This window comes from Aulonocara stuartgranti (genome assembly GCF_965226115.1).
Source record: "Aulonocara stuartgranti genome assembly, chromosome: 18".
NCBI classification, from domain to species: domain Eukaryota; kingdom Metazoa; phylum Chordata; class Actinopteri; order Cichliformes; family Cichlidae; genus Aulonocara; species Aulonocara stuartgranti.
The window spans coordinates 12,353,236-12,370,761 of NC_138954.1; the positions used below are offsets into that span (position 1 = coordinate 12,353,236).

At 41.9% G+C, this 17,526-nt stretch overlaps 1 protein-coding gene across 11 annotated transcripts in view; it reads left to right on the top strand.

Annotated features, from left to right (window-relative positions):
* The window catches only part of LOC309693664 (receptor-type tyrosine-protein phosphatase F), a 161,050-nt gene that overhangs the window by 87,861 nt on the left and 55,663 nt on the right, over positions 1–17,526 (top strand). For all 11 annotated transcript variants that reach the window (XM_082513103.1, XM_082513099.1, XM_082513107.1 and 8 more), the window contains 3 exons: positions 5,707–5,895; positions 10,487–10,597; positions 17,066–17,335. In XM_082513103.1, the coding sequence (XP_082369229.1) occupies positions 5,707–5,895; positions 10,487–10,597; positions 17,066–17,335 (570 nt within the window). The remainder of the gene's footprint in view (positions 1–5,706; positions 5,896–10,486; positions 10,598–17,065; positions 17,336–17,526) is intronic.

Below are 17,526 nucleotides of genomic sequence, written 5' to 3' on the forward strand. Positions count from 1 at the left end.
AACATTAAGCATAAATCAAAGACACATTAATCTTTAGGCTTTGCAGAAGCTTTTAAAATTATTCCCCGTTTGTGCTTCCTGAAACGACAGAGTCGCTGAATCATGTAAGAACTCCTTTGGGATCTTTCGACCAGTTTTGCCAATGGTGTTTATTTTTCACAGTCCAGTAACGTTTGCCAATAGTGTTAATCATAAATATTCTATAGGCAGCAATTCCACAGAGTTGGGTGGGTGGGCACTGTCATTTATTTTGCCAGTTTCTCATGTGAAAGGCATAGTTCTGTAGTTATGTGTGTATAATAACAGAGATAAATTTCTTCCAAGTAAGGCATGAATGTTTTTTAAGAAATATGTCAAAGAAATGCATCAAATTTAATATAATTTTCTAAGAATCTTTAATTGTAACTGCAGTGTCATGTCTCAGGGAATCAGTTGGTTTTCAATGTGTAGAGAGAAGCCACAATTTTCTGGCTGAGGCTGAGTGACACCAGGGGGTCTGAGCATGTGCTACATGCACAAACAGCTGGCACTGCATGATTCATGAACACTGGAAATCAGTGGTGGATGATGGACAGGCCGCATATTGATTTTTTTTTTCTGTTTATTTTATTTTTTGGGCGTATTCCACCTTGTGTAATTGTGTGTAATGATTAATCGTTAGCAACCAACCGACGGTGTTATTCAATTCCATTAAATCTATGAAATGTTTTTACGAGGGTCCAGACTTTTGAGAAAATTCATTGTGGAAAAGTGTTGCTCCATCACTGCCCAAGCATTGCCTCTAATGTAGTCCTTAAGTACAACCTGCTGTCCTGAACACAACCACCACAACCCACACCTACTGGCTAGTGAGTGCACCCAGGGGAGCAGGCACAAAGGGATTTCCTCTCAGATGATCCATTATGAACGTATTCTAAGGTCAGACAGGAGTTCAGAGTCCTGCACATTTAACTTAATTAGTGGTTTTCTCTGAGTAATGGGGGTTGGGGTTAGTTATCAACTTTTAACTCTACTGAATGGATTCCTTACTTGTATCAAAAATTACTGCCGCTTCAACATTATGTAGGGTTTTTTTCTACCAGGCATTTTTCGGCCTTATTCACTTCCTGTCTTTGGCTCCTTTTCTTTCTCTTTGAAGGTTAGTGAGAACAAACCACAAAGGAACACGGGGCACAACAATACTCTTACCATTATTCATACAGTGACAAACGGTGCAGCGGTATTTCATTGTGCTGTATTTGTGTGTTTCATAGAGGTATCCTCTTTTGTAGAGGTTTCCGTTGGGATGTCTGAAAACTGATTCTAAATCGTTAGACAGGAAGTAAGCCTTGCCACAACGATAAGAGGCCTTGCAGAGATCTGTCAGCTACATCTGAATATGAGACAATTTGGGCTACAGGCCAAAAACAAGGGTGAAAGAAGAAACAACTGCTCTGCTTGGGAATAGATTTAAAAAAACCTGTGGTCGTGTTAATGCTCGTCATATAGGTTTACATATGGATTTTTGACTCAGACGAGGCAAGTAGGGGCTTATGCAGCCTACTTAATGGGGTTTCACGGGTTCTATGTATTAAAAATGGCTTTTATTTTGTTTGTGGCATCATTTCTCATACAAATCCTTGCATTTGATCAGTGATACATAGTCCTTAGAGGATCTAAATAAAATGTGTTTTTCTTTGATGATCCATTAATCACAAGTTTGGAAAGAAGTCAGGCTTTTTTATTGATGCGTGTATATATTTACTGTCACAGTCTTATATATGTGACTATTCCAGTGGTTAAGGATTAAATGTTTACCCCAGACACCCTGGATCTAATGATTTTGTAGCAGATCATTCTGTTTTTTTCCATTAAAACGTTCTCATTTCCTGTCCTTTTGAGTTACAGGGTCATAGACAAATCCACAATAATGTGATTTTTATCCATCTATCCATTTTCTTCCACTTATCCAAGGCTGGGTCACCCTGGATTAGTGATCATGAGAGATATTTAATGGCATCATGTTGTTAAGAATAACTCAGTCACAATTACTAATACACAAAAAAGTATCACCATCGCGAGAAACAGATGAGTGGATTAACCCTCCTCCTGACTGTAAAACTGACTTAAATGACTCGGGAAATTTCAGAAGTCTCTGAATGTGGGACTTCATTGACTTTACAGCTTCTTCTGCACAAGGAGGTAAACCTCATGCAGAAGGAGCTGCCAAGAAATCTTCATGGAGGTTTCTGCAGTGCGTGTTTATTGTAATTTTATGAAAGAGAGAGGCCGCCAACGCTGCCAGCACTGTGTGTAGTGTTACAAGTGAATTATTCAATGTTACAGTCAAGCCACTGTCTGTGTTCTGATCTGTTAGAATGATGGACAGCCTTGAGATTTTCTGTCATTCTTTAAAATAGAACAACAACAAAAAAAAAATCCACAGGTGTTGTAAAATATTCAGTCAGCACGACCTTGTGCAGAGGGTTCACCTGCCTCTAACCCGAGGTGAGCTGGAATGACCATGTGCACAGATAATTGCAGAGAGAATGAGTACATGAGCCGAGGTTCCTGTCCGGACAATATATTTCCCAGCTTCTCGTATTAATGTTTTTTTCCCCCATAAAGCAGCCTTTTTGCTTATTGTTACACAGCCTGCAGTTTAAAATCTTTTCATGGTGAACCAAAGGTAAGTTACAGTCATTAGCACTTACTTCAACTCAACACTATGGCCCCATGACACATTTACATATGGGGAGACAGATAAACTAAATTACCGGTTCAAGTGCAAGCTGATAATAAGATCTCTCAAGGGCTATCATGTTTCTTCTTGACTGTTGCTGTCCTGAGGTTAAATTTGGATTTATTATGAGGTTGAAAGCATCTGAGCTAGAACACATTTTTTTATTAAAGACTGCGATGGCGAACAAGTGGTTGCTAGGGGAAAAAATGGCTATTGACTCACATGACTAGAATGCCACATATGCATACTGCAAGTTTTAATTAGCAGTGGTAGAGAGTAGAGCTGGGCGATATATCGAGTTTTTAAAACATATCGATATATTTTTATACGAGATATAAGCTGTGACAATATCCTTTATATCGATATAGTCTATGTTACGTTATAATTATATTTGTGGAGCCGCAAGTTTGCCTCTCTTTCGTCCACTTTTGTCTTTACGCAGCGTTACTCGGCCTCGCCTTCACTGAACACAACTCCCCCTCCTCCCCCATCGCTTCACCTGCAGGAAGCGACAAGATGGACACGGCAAATCTGCGTTAACGAGTTACTGCGCATCGCCCCGTGTGTGGGGCTGGACGGCGTGAACGTGTTAGCTAGCTAACCACGCTAACGAGCTAACCACGCTAACGCCATGCAGCCCAGAGGCGCTGCACAGCCTAAAACCCTTTCATTCTCTCAAAAGTTGACAGCGCGCCTTATGTATGAATTCTGGTTGTGCTTGATGGCCGCGAACCGATTTTATGTGGTACACGGCGCTCAGCAATCTGTCAAAATGTTTTAGTACGACTTTGGTAAGCTACGGAGCTGCACCGCTTGATGGATTGTCGGAGCATTACGGCTGAGCCTCGCGGAGTGATACGTACTGTGCTTCAGCGTAATATTACCGTATTGTGTGTGTATAAGGACTAGGGCTGCCACGATTAGTCGACTAGTCACGATTACGTCGACTATCAAAATCGTCGACGACTGATTTAATAGTCGACGCGTCATTTGAAGCTTTGTAAGATCCCAAAAGCAGGAATAAGTAGCAGGATTTAAGAGTGTAATAACGGACTGAAACAGAAGATGGCAGCACTGCATGTACAAGGATGCCAGCTGCCGTTAAACCCCGAAGAAGAAGAAACTGTGTCCCAGAATTCATAGCGCGGCCCAGCGCAGTTGTCAACAATGGCGGCAGCTAGTTAGTTTTAATATTACTCTTATTATTCTTTCTGGGTCACAAAATAAACGTTTAACATATTTTCAGGCGAGAATGTAGCTGTGTAAACCTCAAATATCTGCTCAGTTTATCAAGACACCACATATTTTCAAAAGCGCTCCGACGTTTTCGGAGGCGTCTGTTACCCACTAGCTCGATAGCTAGCCGGGGGCCATGAGAGCACCGGACTCCCGGCAGATCGTTTTCAAACCCACCGCCCTACTCAGGTTAAACATATACAAGTCACTTAGATAACTTAAAAATGTTATTGTTTGGCTTTTTTCAGTATTTTATTTGTTCCTGAGTAAATCGGCTGAGTTTATTAAACTCCACCGAAACAATCTGCACATTTAATTAGAATTCAATTAACTATCATCTTGTCTTTATTTTTAGTTAGCACAGACCTTAAACACTTAAAGCTGTAAGCTAATGATAGTTATATAAGAGCAGATGCTGCTGGTGCAATAAGCTGTACTTTTACGTTCAATGGATGATGATCTGATTAGTCGACTAATCGCAAAAATAATCGGTGACTAGTCGACTATCAAAATAATCGTTTGTGGCAGCCCTAATAAGGACCATAAATGGCACCTGTTAAGAGACATGGTTACGAAGTGGATTTCAAACTCCAGGCTATCAGTCACGCAGTAGAAGTTGGGAACAGAGCAGCTGTGAAATCTGTCTTTGTTATTGTGCTCAGCGTCTTTTAGTTTACATTTTGACTGCACAATTGTGAGCTTTTTGTTATGCACAAAAACAACAGTTTTCTTTTATTTATGGAGCATTATTATTTAATAAATGCTCATAATTTATTTTTGAGTACATTTTATGTACATCTATGCTCTATGTTAATAAAAGTGCCTGTGTGACATCTGGGACACAGCTTTGACTAAGAACTCTCTTTTTGTTCTTACTTTATGGCTTTAAAAAAAAATATCGAGATATATATCTTATATCGCCATCCAGCTAAAAAATATCGAGATATGAATTTTGGGTCATATCGCCCAGCCCTAGTAGAGAGGTGTGAATGTGAGTGTGAAAAGTTGTCTATGTGTTAGCCCTGCATCTGATTGGTGACCTGTCCAGGGTGTACACCGCCTCTCGCCCTATGGTAGCGCAGATAGGCTCCATCCCCCACCCCCTCGCTACTCTAATAGGCATAAACGGAGCAGGATGGTAGGGACTGTATGCTTTGCGACATTTGAATCCCATGTGTCAAGACTGCCGCTATACACTGGGGAAAAAGCCTTTTTTTTTTTTGTGGATCCCAAATTTTGGTTTAGGGATTATATTTTACTTGTTGTCATGCTCTTACATCCATTATGATGAGTTGGATTATTCAAATGGGTTTGTTTAGTTTGCAAAGCCTAAGGCAGCTCATCTATGCATGGGTACCCAGAGGCAGATTGCAGCCATCTTCCTTCTGTCTAAACCTCAGACTCCTTGTTTTGGGTAATAAGTCGCCATGATAATCAGTCGCAAACAGCATTCTTATTTCCAACCTAATCCAAATCAGTACCAGATCTAGTGTTACCCAGTAGTATCGCCTGCTCTTGCACAATGTTTTTTTTTGTGTGCGTGTGGTCTGATTACTCTGAGGCCTGCAGCACCTGAAATTTATTTGCTCTATTTCAACCTCTTCTCTGGCCTTGCCAGCTCAACAGCTTTGTTGCACTCAACTCCTCTTGCAACAGCTGAAAATATATTTTCTCCGAATATTTTTCTCAACATCTTTTTTCTCTGTCTAGAGTCTAAAATTAAAATTTGCCTTTTTGCTCATTTTCAGAGAACCAGGTTCCTCATGGCTTTCCCACCATCGATATGGGCCCCCAGCTAAAGGTGGTCGAAAAGACCAGAACTGCCACAATGTTGTGTGCTGCCAGTGGAAACCCAGACCCAGAGATCTCATGGTTCAAGGACATGCTTCCTGTGGATATCAGCAGCAGTAACGGGCGCATCAAACAACTTCGCTCAGGTACGGTTTTATTTGATCTGATTTATTACCTTTAAAGTTTAACTTTATGGCATACATATAATGTTGCAATGGCAGCTCTGCATACCAACACACATAAATCATGTTAGACATGAGGAGATTCTGAAAAATACAAACAAAAACCCAAACAGCCTTTGTTCTGATATGATTTCATGTATTCACTTTCATCACAAAGGACATGAAAGTGTTATTGAACTTGTCATTGTCACCTTGATTACTTGGCTGAGTTCTTACAGAATTTTATTCCTCACAACAGCACAGCAGTCACTTTGAAAGTACCTCAGGAGTTGGAATGGTGTTCTCGTCTTAATCTGGGATGCTCGACAGCGACGAATGCTCCTGTAACCTTTTAAAATACAGAAAAATCATTTTCATCACATTAAACATTCCTTAATTATTTGTTAAACATGCAGCTGGGTCACAGTACGGCCAACCAGTGGTGCATTTTCTAGGATTTGACTTTGTGAATGCTCTTCACTCACTGTAGTTGCTCTGTTAATCACTGAAGACATATTCCCTGGCCTGGGCCAGATGGCAAAGGTTTTGCACCAATCTGCATACTAGATGCCTTCATTAGGGCTACATTAAACCAGGAAAAACAGTAGTTTTAGACCAAAATCACTGTGCAATCAACTCACAATCTCTCTACCTTTTTAATAAATAATAAATAAACACTCTTAGTGGCAGCTATTGCACACACATCACAAAGTAAGACATGCTTTTTGCTGTAAAACTTAGCTCAATTTGAAGTTTCATTATTTGATGGAACAGACGAGTTGCACTCATCAGTGCAGACTGACTATGACTGATTGCAGCATGTTGGCAATCTGCCTGCATTTATAGATTAGATGGTGATTAATTGCAAATCCTCTCCAGCCTGTTTGAGAGTGATTGCAGTCTGAGTCGAACCGAGATAGGTTGCGTCCAACCAGGTGACCTGTACAATCACCTCTCGACTAAAAGTATCTGTCTATCATCCAGACATATAGTATGTCCCTCCTCACAAGAACAACAAAAGAGCCCCAGTATTTTCCACACGTACATAAGACTTGTTACTTAGTCAACATAGAGCCTATTTAAGTATAATTACACTTTTGGAGATTTAGTTAGCACAGTAACATGAGAGAGATGTCCCTGCCCCTCAAGTGCAGGCTGTAATCTCCCGCATGCAGCTCAGACTTACACACTGCACCAGGACAGGACATCCATTCATATAGAAGCCTATATGTTCATAAACCACTGCATTAATAGAAAGGGAGCGCATGTCTAAAAGCAGGTTATGAGCCATAAGGCCTGGCTGTAGGTCTGAGACCCAGGGATTAAATATGAGAGCTACTCCAGAAAAAGACTGGCATTAGAGCTGCATAGCAGAAGCCGGGGCACTCGTGCATGTTCACTTACCCACGCTGGCTCTTGGCCGCGCTGCATCAAAATAACCCAAATTAAATACGAATGCCTACAAAGTAGATACTAACAAAACTCCTTAATTGTTTGATAACATTTTAGTGCAACGTTTAAATTGTGCACAAACCTTTTTAAAAAAAAATTCTACTTGGAAGAGCAAACTTTTTAATTAGTTTTCTTCCTCGCGTATATTGAAAGTGCCTGAAAATGTGCTGATGTGTAATGCCCTCGGACTAACAATCCTTTTTTTATTCGCTAGCCTGTTCTTGACATCTGCTGCTCTATCAGGATTTACATTACTGCCTGTGACCTGAAATGAGGCCAATTTTGCAATAGCGGGAAAAAAGTGCATTAATTTGCTTTCACACTTTAACAGAAAAGAAAGACCCACTTCTATTGCATCACACAAGCTCGATTTTTTTTATTTTTTTTTATTGAGCGCGCAGCCACATTTATTCTTTCTCTTTCACACCATCCAATTCATTCACTCTATAGAGATACTAACTTTCTTTCAGTTTAATACCTCTGATCTTGATACTTCTTGCTATCTGCCATTCTGTTTACTGTCTATGACTTTCATTAATCGCTCTTGCCCATTTTTTACTAACTGCTGTCTGCAGAGTGGGAGCCATCTTAAATCTGAAAGCTTAATTAATATATCACCTTCAAATTCATCATTTTATAATCCTGCTGTAAAGCAAGGGTAAATGTGGTTGTAGCTTTTGTAGGAGCATTTCAAAATATTTGCTTAAGAGACGGGATCCTTCTGACAAACAGCAGTTTTTTCTTTCAGTGGCCAGTCCAAAATTTACCCTTGCCTCACAGCATTAAGCATTACATTACTTTTAAGTGGCTTCTACTCTTTATCAGGTTGTTTTATCTTTTTATATGTGGCCTGTCAGAAGCCATGTTTTTTTTCTGCCACTGTTGTAAGTGGATTACTAACTAATCTCTCAACCTTGTTTGCATCGAAATTACTCCCACCTAGGTGGTACACCAATTAGAGGTAAGAATGATGGAAAGTGTGTTGGAAAATATCACATCCACGCCATTCCCTCACACCCACATCAGATCTCTGTTTTCTCCCCTACGCCACCGACATCACCGACTTCATCAGTGCTGTTGTTGCCCACCCACTTCTGCCCTCATCTCTTCCCAAAATGTTCTGTCTGTTGTCTGCTCCTTGACAAACAAATGATCACCAACCCGGATGCCATGAGAATAGAAATGAAGTCCAATGTGTTATCTTGTAAATGAGCCTTTTGAAGGACCTTCCCATACTGTAAAGAATGAACAACACGTGAGGAAACGCACACAAACATTATTTCAGAGAAACAAACGTCTCTCGGCTTCTGCCTCTCTCATGGCTTTTCAGCAAAAAAAGGGTGAGGAGTCGCATTTTCAACTAAAGGCCACCATCACCACAAGAGGATTTACCTGTCGCTTCAGTGCAGACTCAATGTGAAGTGAAATGGCTGCATTTACATACAGCCTATGCACCCCCCCCCACCCCCCCACCCCCCCCCACACACACACTAGCATAGGCGCAAAATACCTGCTTGAGATTATTAAGGTGGAAGTTTGAACGCCTTTTTATGGAAATCTTCCAACTGAAAGCACGATTTTCCCTTTAAGAACAGCAATAGTGGATATTGTGGGGCAAGCTGAATTCGTTTTAGAGTCTCTGTGTGTCTGTTTGTCCTGATAAAACCCATATTCAATTAGATGTTTAACTATTTAGGAGCTGGTGTTATGTTATGACAGCCACGCTGCCCCTTAGTTTGTACCCTATAAAACAGTGACATGACCTTGTAGGAAATCCACAAGTGTTCTAGCGCTTGGAAGTTATTGAATGGGGTTTAGTGTTGCAGTTTGACAACTGTGATAGCAGTAACCTTCTACATTTCTGTAGTACTCAGACTGTTTTCCCCCATGGTAGAACAGGCAGATTGACAGATTTGTGACATCTGCATTAGTATGCAGGTACATGTCAGTGCTGAATCAGACAGCGATGAGCTCAGCAAGCAGAGTAAACACCTTGGAGGGATGTGTTGTCACGAGATCTAAGGTGATATTGTCACATGTCCCTGTCCAACTCCAGTTTTTTTCTTTTGCTTTTGGGGTCTTGTCTGGAGTCGAGTCCTCCATGGTTGGTGGTGAACCTGTTTGCTACATTCATCTCATACTGCATGATGTGAAAAATGTATCCTGACGTCATCTTATGCTGAGTATCTTTGTCACTTTCAAACTGCATGGTGGTTGGCCGCCGTTCGTCCTTCTGCCATGCTGCTTGGAGATGTGATACGTTTTATCACTCACTGTATACCTGTGAGAGAATTAGCTTTGTTTGTAGTGTATTTGAAATCAGGTGGGTCAGGTAAGTGTGCTGTTGCTCTTTCTCAACTTCTCAGATAAGAGCTCCGGCACGGAGTGTCAGAAGGACCTAAGTAAGACCGGTCTCCTGGGATTTTATGCTTTGTTAGGAACAAGATGTTAGTCTTCTCTTTGATAAATAGAGCTACTCAGGATTATGAATACTAATCTAAGCCATCTGGCAGCTGAAGCTTCTCCTTTCAGTGGGACATGGTCAGTAATGAGGTCACTGCTTAATGTGTACTCAACAATGAGTGACGAAAAGAAGCCTTCTTTCTGGAGAAATATGCTTATTTATGTCATTATTATTATTATATTATATGTCATTATTTACATTCAACTTAAAATTAAAGTTACATTGTTTATATAATGTCCTAACAGCAGCGTGACTGTGCATGTACATGTTGAGTCCATTTGGCATAACTTGGCTGAGAATAATCCTTTATCATGTAATCTCTTTGGTTTGTCAGTTATTTCCCAAAGCAGAAAACCTAATTAGACCGTGATGCTTTTGACATGTTATTCAAATGAATATTGACCCAGAGCCCTGTTTTTAACACAACGAAGAGAAAGAGCATCTTTTGTCATAAACTTGCCAGATCTGCTCTGTACTTGTGTTGCCGTAAGTATTTTCTTGACTGATCTGTGTCCGTGTCTGAGCATGAACTGGCTTAAACTAGTCGTCTGCAGAGTTTCTAGCAAGTCACTGTACAGATATCTGCTGTGGTTTCATGCCAAGTAATGTGTCCTATTGCACAACTGTCAAGACAGCTAAATTTGCTAATCCTCTATGCAGGAGCCCTGCAAATTGAGAACAGCGAGGAGTCGGACCAGGGGAAATATGAATGTGTCGCCATGAACAGTGCCGGGACCCGTTACTCTGCTCCTGCCAATCTCTACGTGCGAGGTAAAGTCAAATGTCTCTCTCAATCGTGGAGTTAATCAATCATTAAAATCATTCCGTTATCTCAAGAAACCACGCAAGCCTTTAAAGTGCCTCGTCGAGCCACGATATGATTTAAGCCCTGCTGTGTGGGAATGTGCAGAGTGTGTTTTATTGACAGCTTCCTTCCTCTCATCCAACCTTGGTTGCCTCTGACAAAATGGGACAAATTACATCTCATTATTGATTGTTAAATTCTTATTAATGAATTGAGCAATTTCCAGCTTAGCTCAGTTGACCTTCAGCAGGAGGAGACTTCCAATCAGCCAAGATGAGCAAAAACGCTTCCAGTACCTTTAACTGTTGTGTAATTCTCATTTACCACATTTATGCCCACTCTCTCTGCCTGTGTATCACCTTTAAGCAATTCTCTCAGCATTATCCTCGCCATGCCATTCCTTCCTTACCAATGAGCTGCACTAACCTCAACCTCCTGTTTGGCTGCAAACTCCACCAGGTGCAGCCTCTGTGAAAACAGCTGCATTGAAGCCATTTCCTCTGTTGGCACTAATGCCAGGCCTCCTTTCTTTTTTATTTTGACTGTATCGAAAGGCTCCATTATTCCCCCCGCATAACCCATAGCTCTTAAAGGCATGGATGAGTCTGGAGTTTCAGGGTTTGTTTTTGTTGCGGTGTCTCTGTGAGCAGACTAATGCAAGGCGAGGGCAGTGTTGCACCCATACTGGAAAAAGCTGGTATAGGGGAGAGAGTAGTGCGGGTCAGCCCCTGCAGATATCACCACCATGTCTGATGTACATGGAACAGAAAAGCTGGTGGAGGAGGGAGGGAGGGAGTGAGTGAAAGTGTTATGGTAAGAAAAAGACACGCTTGGCTCTCATTTCATAATTTTGTTAAAAGAACACAGTAGTGTATCATAGAGGCTCATTTACGGATGAGTGATTCCACTGTCTCCCTTTTATCCACTGGGATAAAATAAGTGAATAAGTGTCCACTGTTTTCCATCTAATCCACACCAAAAAAAACATAATCAAACCAGTTTGGGGAGTGGAAATGACCTTTTTAAACAAATTTCATTGTCACTCAGATATACTCTACTAATATTTAGCACCGATTTTTCCAAGATAACGGTTTTTGCAGCAGCAGAAACATCCTGCTGGATCAGAGGAATCGGTAAAATTCTCCTCAAGGATAAGAGAGGAATCAAATTTACAGACTGAACACTGAACACAAGGTTTAGATCTTAAAGCTTGACAGGGAGAGGTAGTCAGCCAAACAGCAAAGGCGAGGAAGGGATGTAAGTCTTGTCTATTAATCAGGACTTGTCTGTCACAGGTGCAGACGCTGCCTTTTCCCCCCCCTCAGAGGTAATTACAGTAGTTGTGTGCTGTGGCGCCAGCAAGACCCCCTCTGTAACACCACCCAGGTAGCTGTCAACCCTTTGGCCTTAACACCAACTTTTTCCGCCAGCCTCACCACACCAGTGGAGAGATAGAAATCAAACCAACCGTAACCTTTTAAAAGTGTGCTCGTCTGGGATAGAGAACAAAGGCTCAAGCCATGTTTTCACCATCTTTGTTACCGCTGCAAGAGCGAGGAGATGAGACCTGGGGCTATGCTATCACTGGGCTGCTAGATTGAGTTTAAAACATATGGGACTTCAGACGAGTGCACTTTGACCTGCCTCTCCTCCTTTCCTGTTGTTCTAGTTTATATAATTCTCAGAGATGAGGGGAGATTTTGGCTGTTTTGAGGTTTGCTGTCAGCCAAACGCTTTACAAAGCTATAAAATTGTTATTCTCAGCCTTCACTAGTATGAGTAAATAAATGGAAATTAAGTGCTGAGATATGTGTTCACTCTGACTTTTCAGTGAGTTAATTAGAAAATAGGAATCTGTCACTTGATCAAATTTAGCTCCTTCTCAAAATTTTATCTGCCGTGCGTCGCGAGATCATTTGTAATCTTGAAATGCCAATAAAGTTAGTGCTGCTCGGACGTGAAATATAAAAGGACTGCTGTAAGAGGAAGAGTGCTATTATTCTCTATCAACACACTTCCAACACCCTCCCACAAGCGCACACTCTCTGCTGTCAGACTCGCATTAAATGTGCTTGTTGTGGGTTTGTCTACAAATGTGTTTGTGCTTTTTCCACTCATCGTCGCCGCCCAATCCGATTCCTGTCTGCAGGTACACAACATGCTGCCGTCACCACCCTTGTCTTGACATTTCACAGCCAACAGAGAGTGATGCCCTCATATTTGTGTGTGGGTGGGGACTGTGAGACTGAAGGAGAAGGTGGTTTTGTGGATGAGGTCTGCTCCTGGATTGTTTTTCCCCTTCATGTCTGCATATCTATTTATGTCCTTTCACTTCTCATCCATTAGGACTGCGTGCGTGGTTGGAGGTGTGCGAGTGCGTGTGCTCCCTATTTTTATTTTTTTTGTGTGACCCTCCTCCCAAGGAGGACTCCATCAACGTGGGCAGAATCGAGAGCGTGCTGTGATTGTGCATGACCGCTCATTTGTCAAGCGCTTATCCCACAACGGAGGAGGGATGTCAGCTTCTGTCTGCTGGCACTCCTTCATATATCCATGTGACATATCAATATGTCACAGAGGATAAAGTGCTGCAGCAGGTCTTTTCTTTCACCAAAGTATCTTCATGATGCTCTATGTATGTGTATTTTTGTGTGTCAAGGAGGGAAACTTGCAAACTAATTAATTCAGGTCACTTTATGAAGACTTTTACGAAGGCACTGGAGCATATCTAGCATCCCTTATGTAAAGGAGGGGTGGATAATGAGATAAATTTAACAATATCACACTGTTATGATGACTGGGATGCTAAACGAGAGTCTAAAATAGTCAAATAGGTCTCTACACAGTAGAAAAAACATTTAGTGAGTTTTAAAAGCGAGTTTCTCTCCCTGGTGCTTTATGTTGGATCTCTGTTTCATGTGCCTAACCTCCGCTGTGTCAACTGAAACACTGGTCTGTTTCACTCTGTTGTCTTCCTCTTCACTTTGTGTCTTTTCATTCCATCGCTCACCTTCATCAAATCACTTCATCCGCATACAGATCAGCGTGAAGGTTGGTCATTTTCACTTTTGTCCCTTCCCTTTAGTTTGAAGCAGGCTTTAGGTGAGGGCAACCCCAACCCCTCCGTGAATACACTCAAAAAAAAAAACTCATTTAAAAATAGCTCCCCCTAATCCCCTGAACTCCAAATGTGTGTTGTCGAGTTGTTTGCATGTATCTGTGTATAGTTCTTGCATGCCTTCCCTTGCCGCTCCCCAAAACCTTGTTTCGATTAGTCTTGCCAAAACGTACAAAGGAGTCCTGAGCAGCTTGCTTAACTCATTATTAAATGTCTGTTGTGTTGTGTTACGTTGCTATTCACTCTCCCCTCCACACCCATATTGTCCCTGTCCAATGCTTCCACTAAAAGCTATAGCTGCTTTAACCCTCAGCCTTTCCATCCGCCTCTGTAGGCCCATCAGTGGTGTGTGATGGATTACTCCGGTATTCAGGTGGCAACCAGATTTGTCAGGTATTTAGGCAGAAACCCCTCTGCTCTCCCACTGAGGGACATGGGTATCAGAACTGACAAAGCCATTCTCAGGGGATTATGTCTGTTTTACTACCATGGGCATCCTCCACCCAGAGACTGACAGATTTGACAGACATGTTAGCGTAATGAGACATTTCCCCAGAACACGTTTGGAAAAAGGTAATGATGTGTAACTGCAAGAAATACAGTATGTTTACTCTTGCCGAAAGCCCTATATGCTTAACGTGCTATATATATCTATAACTATGACTTTCGGTCCCATGTTTACAGGCTGAAAAAAATCGTAAAAATCAATGAATGATTATATTCGCTTTGTCCACAACCCAGGTAATATTTTGGAAATGGTCTCTCCTCGTGCAATATTTGCAAAACGCTGATGTGCAAAGAGCTGACCTGTAGGATATATAAGAATGAGCTGGCAGTGTGCTGACAGGGGGGATGATCAGCCATCATGGTAGCCCAGTGCTGCTGCCAGGAAGCCCAGAGAGCCTGCTGAATCTGTGCCATTGTGTGCCAGATATTGATTGACTGAACAGGTTCTGCTATCCTTGGGCACTTTGTCAAGGCAGTTAAATTTATAGGTATCCAGCAAGCAGGCAGGCAGGAGTGGAGACTGCGCTTATTTTGTGGTTTTGATAGAGTCCCGGAGCCCATCTCTCCAAAACCGCTCTCAACAGGAGAGAGGCTTCGGGGGAATCGATAACAATTACCTGCCCTCTAGTCATTTTGTTCCACAGCACCTCTCCAAACTTAACCGCACACCATGAATTATTCACAACATTAAGTGTTCAATATACGCAGACCCCATTGACAGACTGCTCTTAGCACTGTTTAGTCTATGGAGTGATGAAAGAATAACAGATACTTTGAGCTTAATGGTTTTACATTAGGCATGCTCCTCTCAGGTTTCTCTTTTTCATAAGCATATGAAGAAAAAAAATTGCTGCACTTCGAGGGCGTTGCAGTTGTGTGGGAAGACACAGGTGGCCACCAGCATGAACGGGATGCTGACACTTCTTTCTCAAAGGTGTTGCAAATTAACGATGCTGGAAATCAGATCTTCGGTCATTAACGTGAGAAAATGGTGCAAAGTTCCTCCTTTATCCTCTTCCCTCCAGCATACTCAGACTCGCTATCCTATTCCATATCTTTCCTCAGCTCCCGTGCTTGCTTTGCTTGAGAATGTCGTACCCATCCAGTTCCCACCCTGGCAACACTCTGCCTGTCCAGTCTCTGCATGTCATCAGTCATATTCCCAATATCCCCTGATATCAGATGTACTCATTTGTGGAAGTTTTTAAGCTAATTTCTTCCTCCTCCAAAAATGTATTAACTCTGTAAAGTTGTCCGATATCCTTCGCTAACTTTACGAATATTAAACTGTCATCTAATATTTGATTGTAAATTGTGCTGAAGCTTAAACGACCTCTTTAGTCTTCCCGGTGTTATCAGGAAAACACATCCGTGATTTCTTTTCTATTTGTGCCTCAGACCAGGAATATTAATATTTTTGTGGTATTGAGCAAAGTAGTTTAGCCCCAGACGATTCTGTTGATTAAAACAGCAGAAGGTCTAAATACAGCACCTCAATTATTATGGGAAAATTCAGATGAATATGAACCAGGTCCCCCTTATTATAGTGCAGTCCAGAGAACAAGCCTTTTTCCTGACTGGAATCTCAAAAGGTGCTTTTGTGTTTTTCCATTTCGCCACATAATGAGGGGAATAACAAGCATGGCTGTAACGACGTTCCGGTTCAAATTAGATCGGGGAGGAAGGGGTGGGGGTGGAGGAGGTGGAGGGAGACTCATATTTGAAAATCCATTTTCATGTAGACCAGTGCAAAAGAGCAATTACAGTCAAGGGCTTTTTTTTTTCCAGAGAGAGACAGCGATATTTTAGTGTATTAGGGGGAAACATGCAGTATGAATTCTGCAGGGATAGTTTCATGCTGTTGTCTTTAAAAACATACATCCAGCTGTAATGGGACAGTAATAATGCATCCGTTGCGGTGAGCTAAATATTTGGCCAAGCTGTATTGAAGGCTAAAGAAGTCAGAGCTCTCCCTCCTTACTCTTAGCACGCACTATATTGATATTCTTGCATGTCATAAATGTAACAGGTCTGACACTGATGGATGCTCACGTAGCGCTGTCAGGCATTCATGTGAAGTGAAAAACTTTGTTGTAGTTGCCAAAAGTTACCAAAAAAAGATCTAAAATGTTTAAAATGGGATGCATTCTCGCGCATCTTCATTTAAATAGAAAACAAGTCATATGTAAATCCTGGTTGCCTGTTTATTCTAGGCTAGCTTTTCAGTATTGCATGGCGCCTCTGCACTGGTGTTTGCCTTGTCCCTAGCGACGTCAACGGGCCCTTCTTGTCTCCATGGGAACCCCTTTTTAATGTCAGCCTATCTGCATATCAGAACCGCACAAAGAGAGGGAGCGAGAGAGAGCGAGAGAAAGACGGGCTGAGCATAAGGAGCCGGAGAGGCAGCGAGAGGAGAAATCAAACAATAGCATCTCCACAGGGTTTCTCAATGATGCAACTCTCGCCACTGCTTGACACTCTAACAAAAGAGGGCCAGACACAGTCTCCAGCAAAAACTGGGCTATTTTGATTATATTCCCTTTTGTAGGCAAGAGGATAAAACACCCCCTCAAAGATTTCCTCTGAATTTCCAGAGGCATTTTGTGACAGTCCTATTATTCCCATTGTGCTCGCCTGCACATTTGGACAAAAGCGATCACCCTGCATTCTGTTAGCTTTTCTCAGTTAGCTTTTAGCCTTGTGGTGTTGTATAGAGCACGATCATTCTCACTAACAAAAAGAATAATACTCACCTTACATCTCCTACCTATTGACTCCTGTCGCTTTCTTCTTCTCTCCATTGCCATAGTGCGAAGAGTCCCACCCAGATTCTCAATTCCACCCACCAATCAGGAAGTGATGCCGGGCGGCAGCGTCAACCTGACGTGCGTGGCAGTGGGCTCACCGATGCCCTACGTCAAGTGGACCACGCCTGACGAGGAGTTAACCAAGGAAGAAGACATGCCACTGGGACGCAATGTGCTGGAGGTCACTAACATTCGCAAATCGACTAACTACACATGTGTGGCCATTTCTTCTCTGGGCATGATTGAAGCCACTGCTCAGGTTACTGTCAAAGGTGAGCGCTGTTTTCAGACCAGTTAGTGCCCGTTTATTTCTGAGGTTGCATGGCACTTAATAAGCCACATCTACATGCCTCTGAATGTGCTCAATCCAAGGTTTATTTGTCGAGGACCCTTTGTTGATACTGAGAAATAAAAGTTGATGGCTTTTAGTCTTGTTTTTTGCAGCACTGAAGCCAATACAATA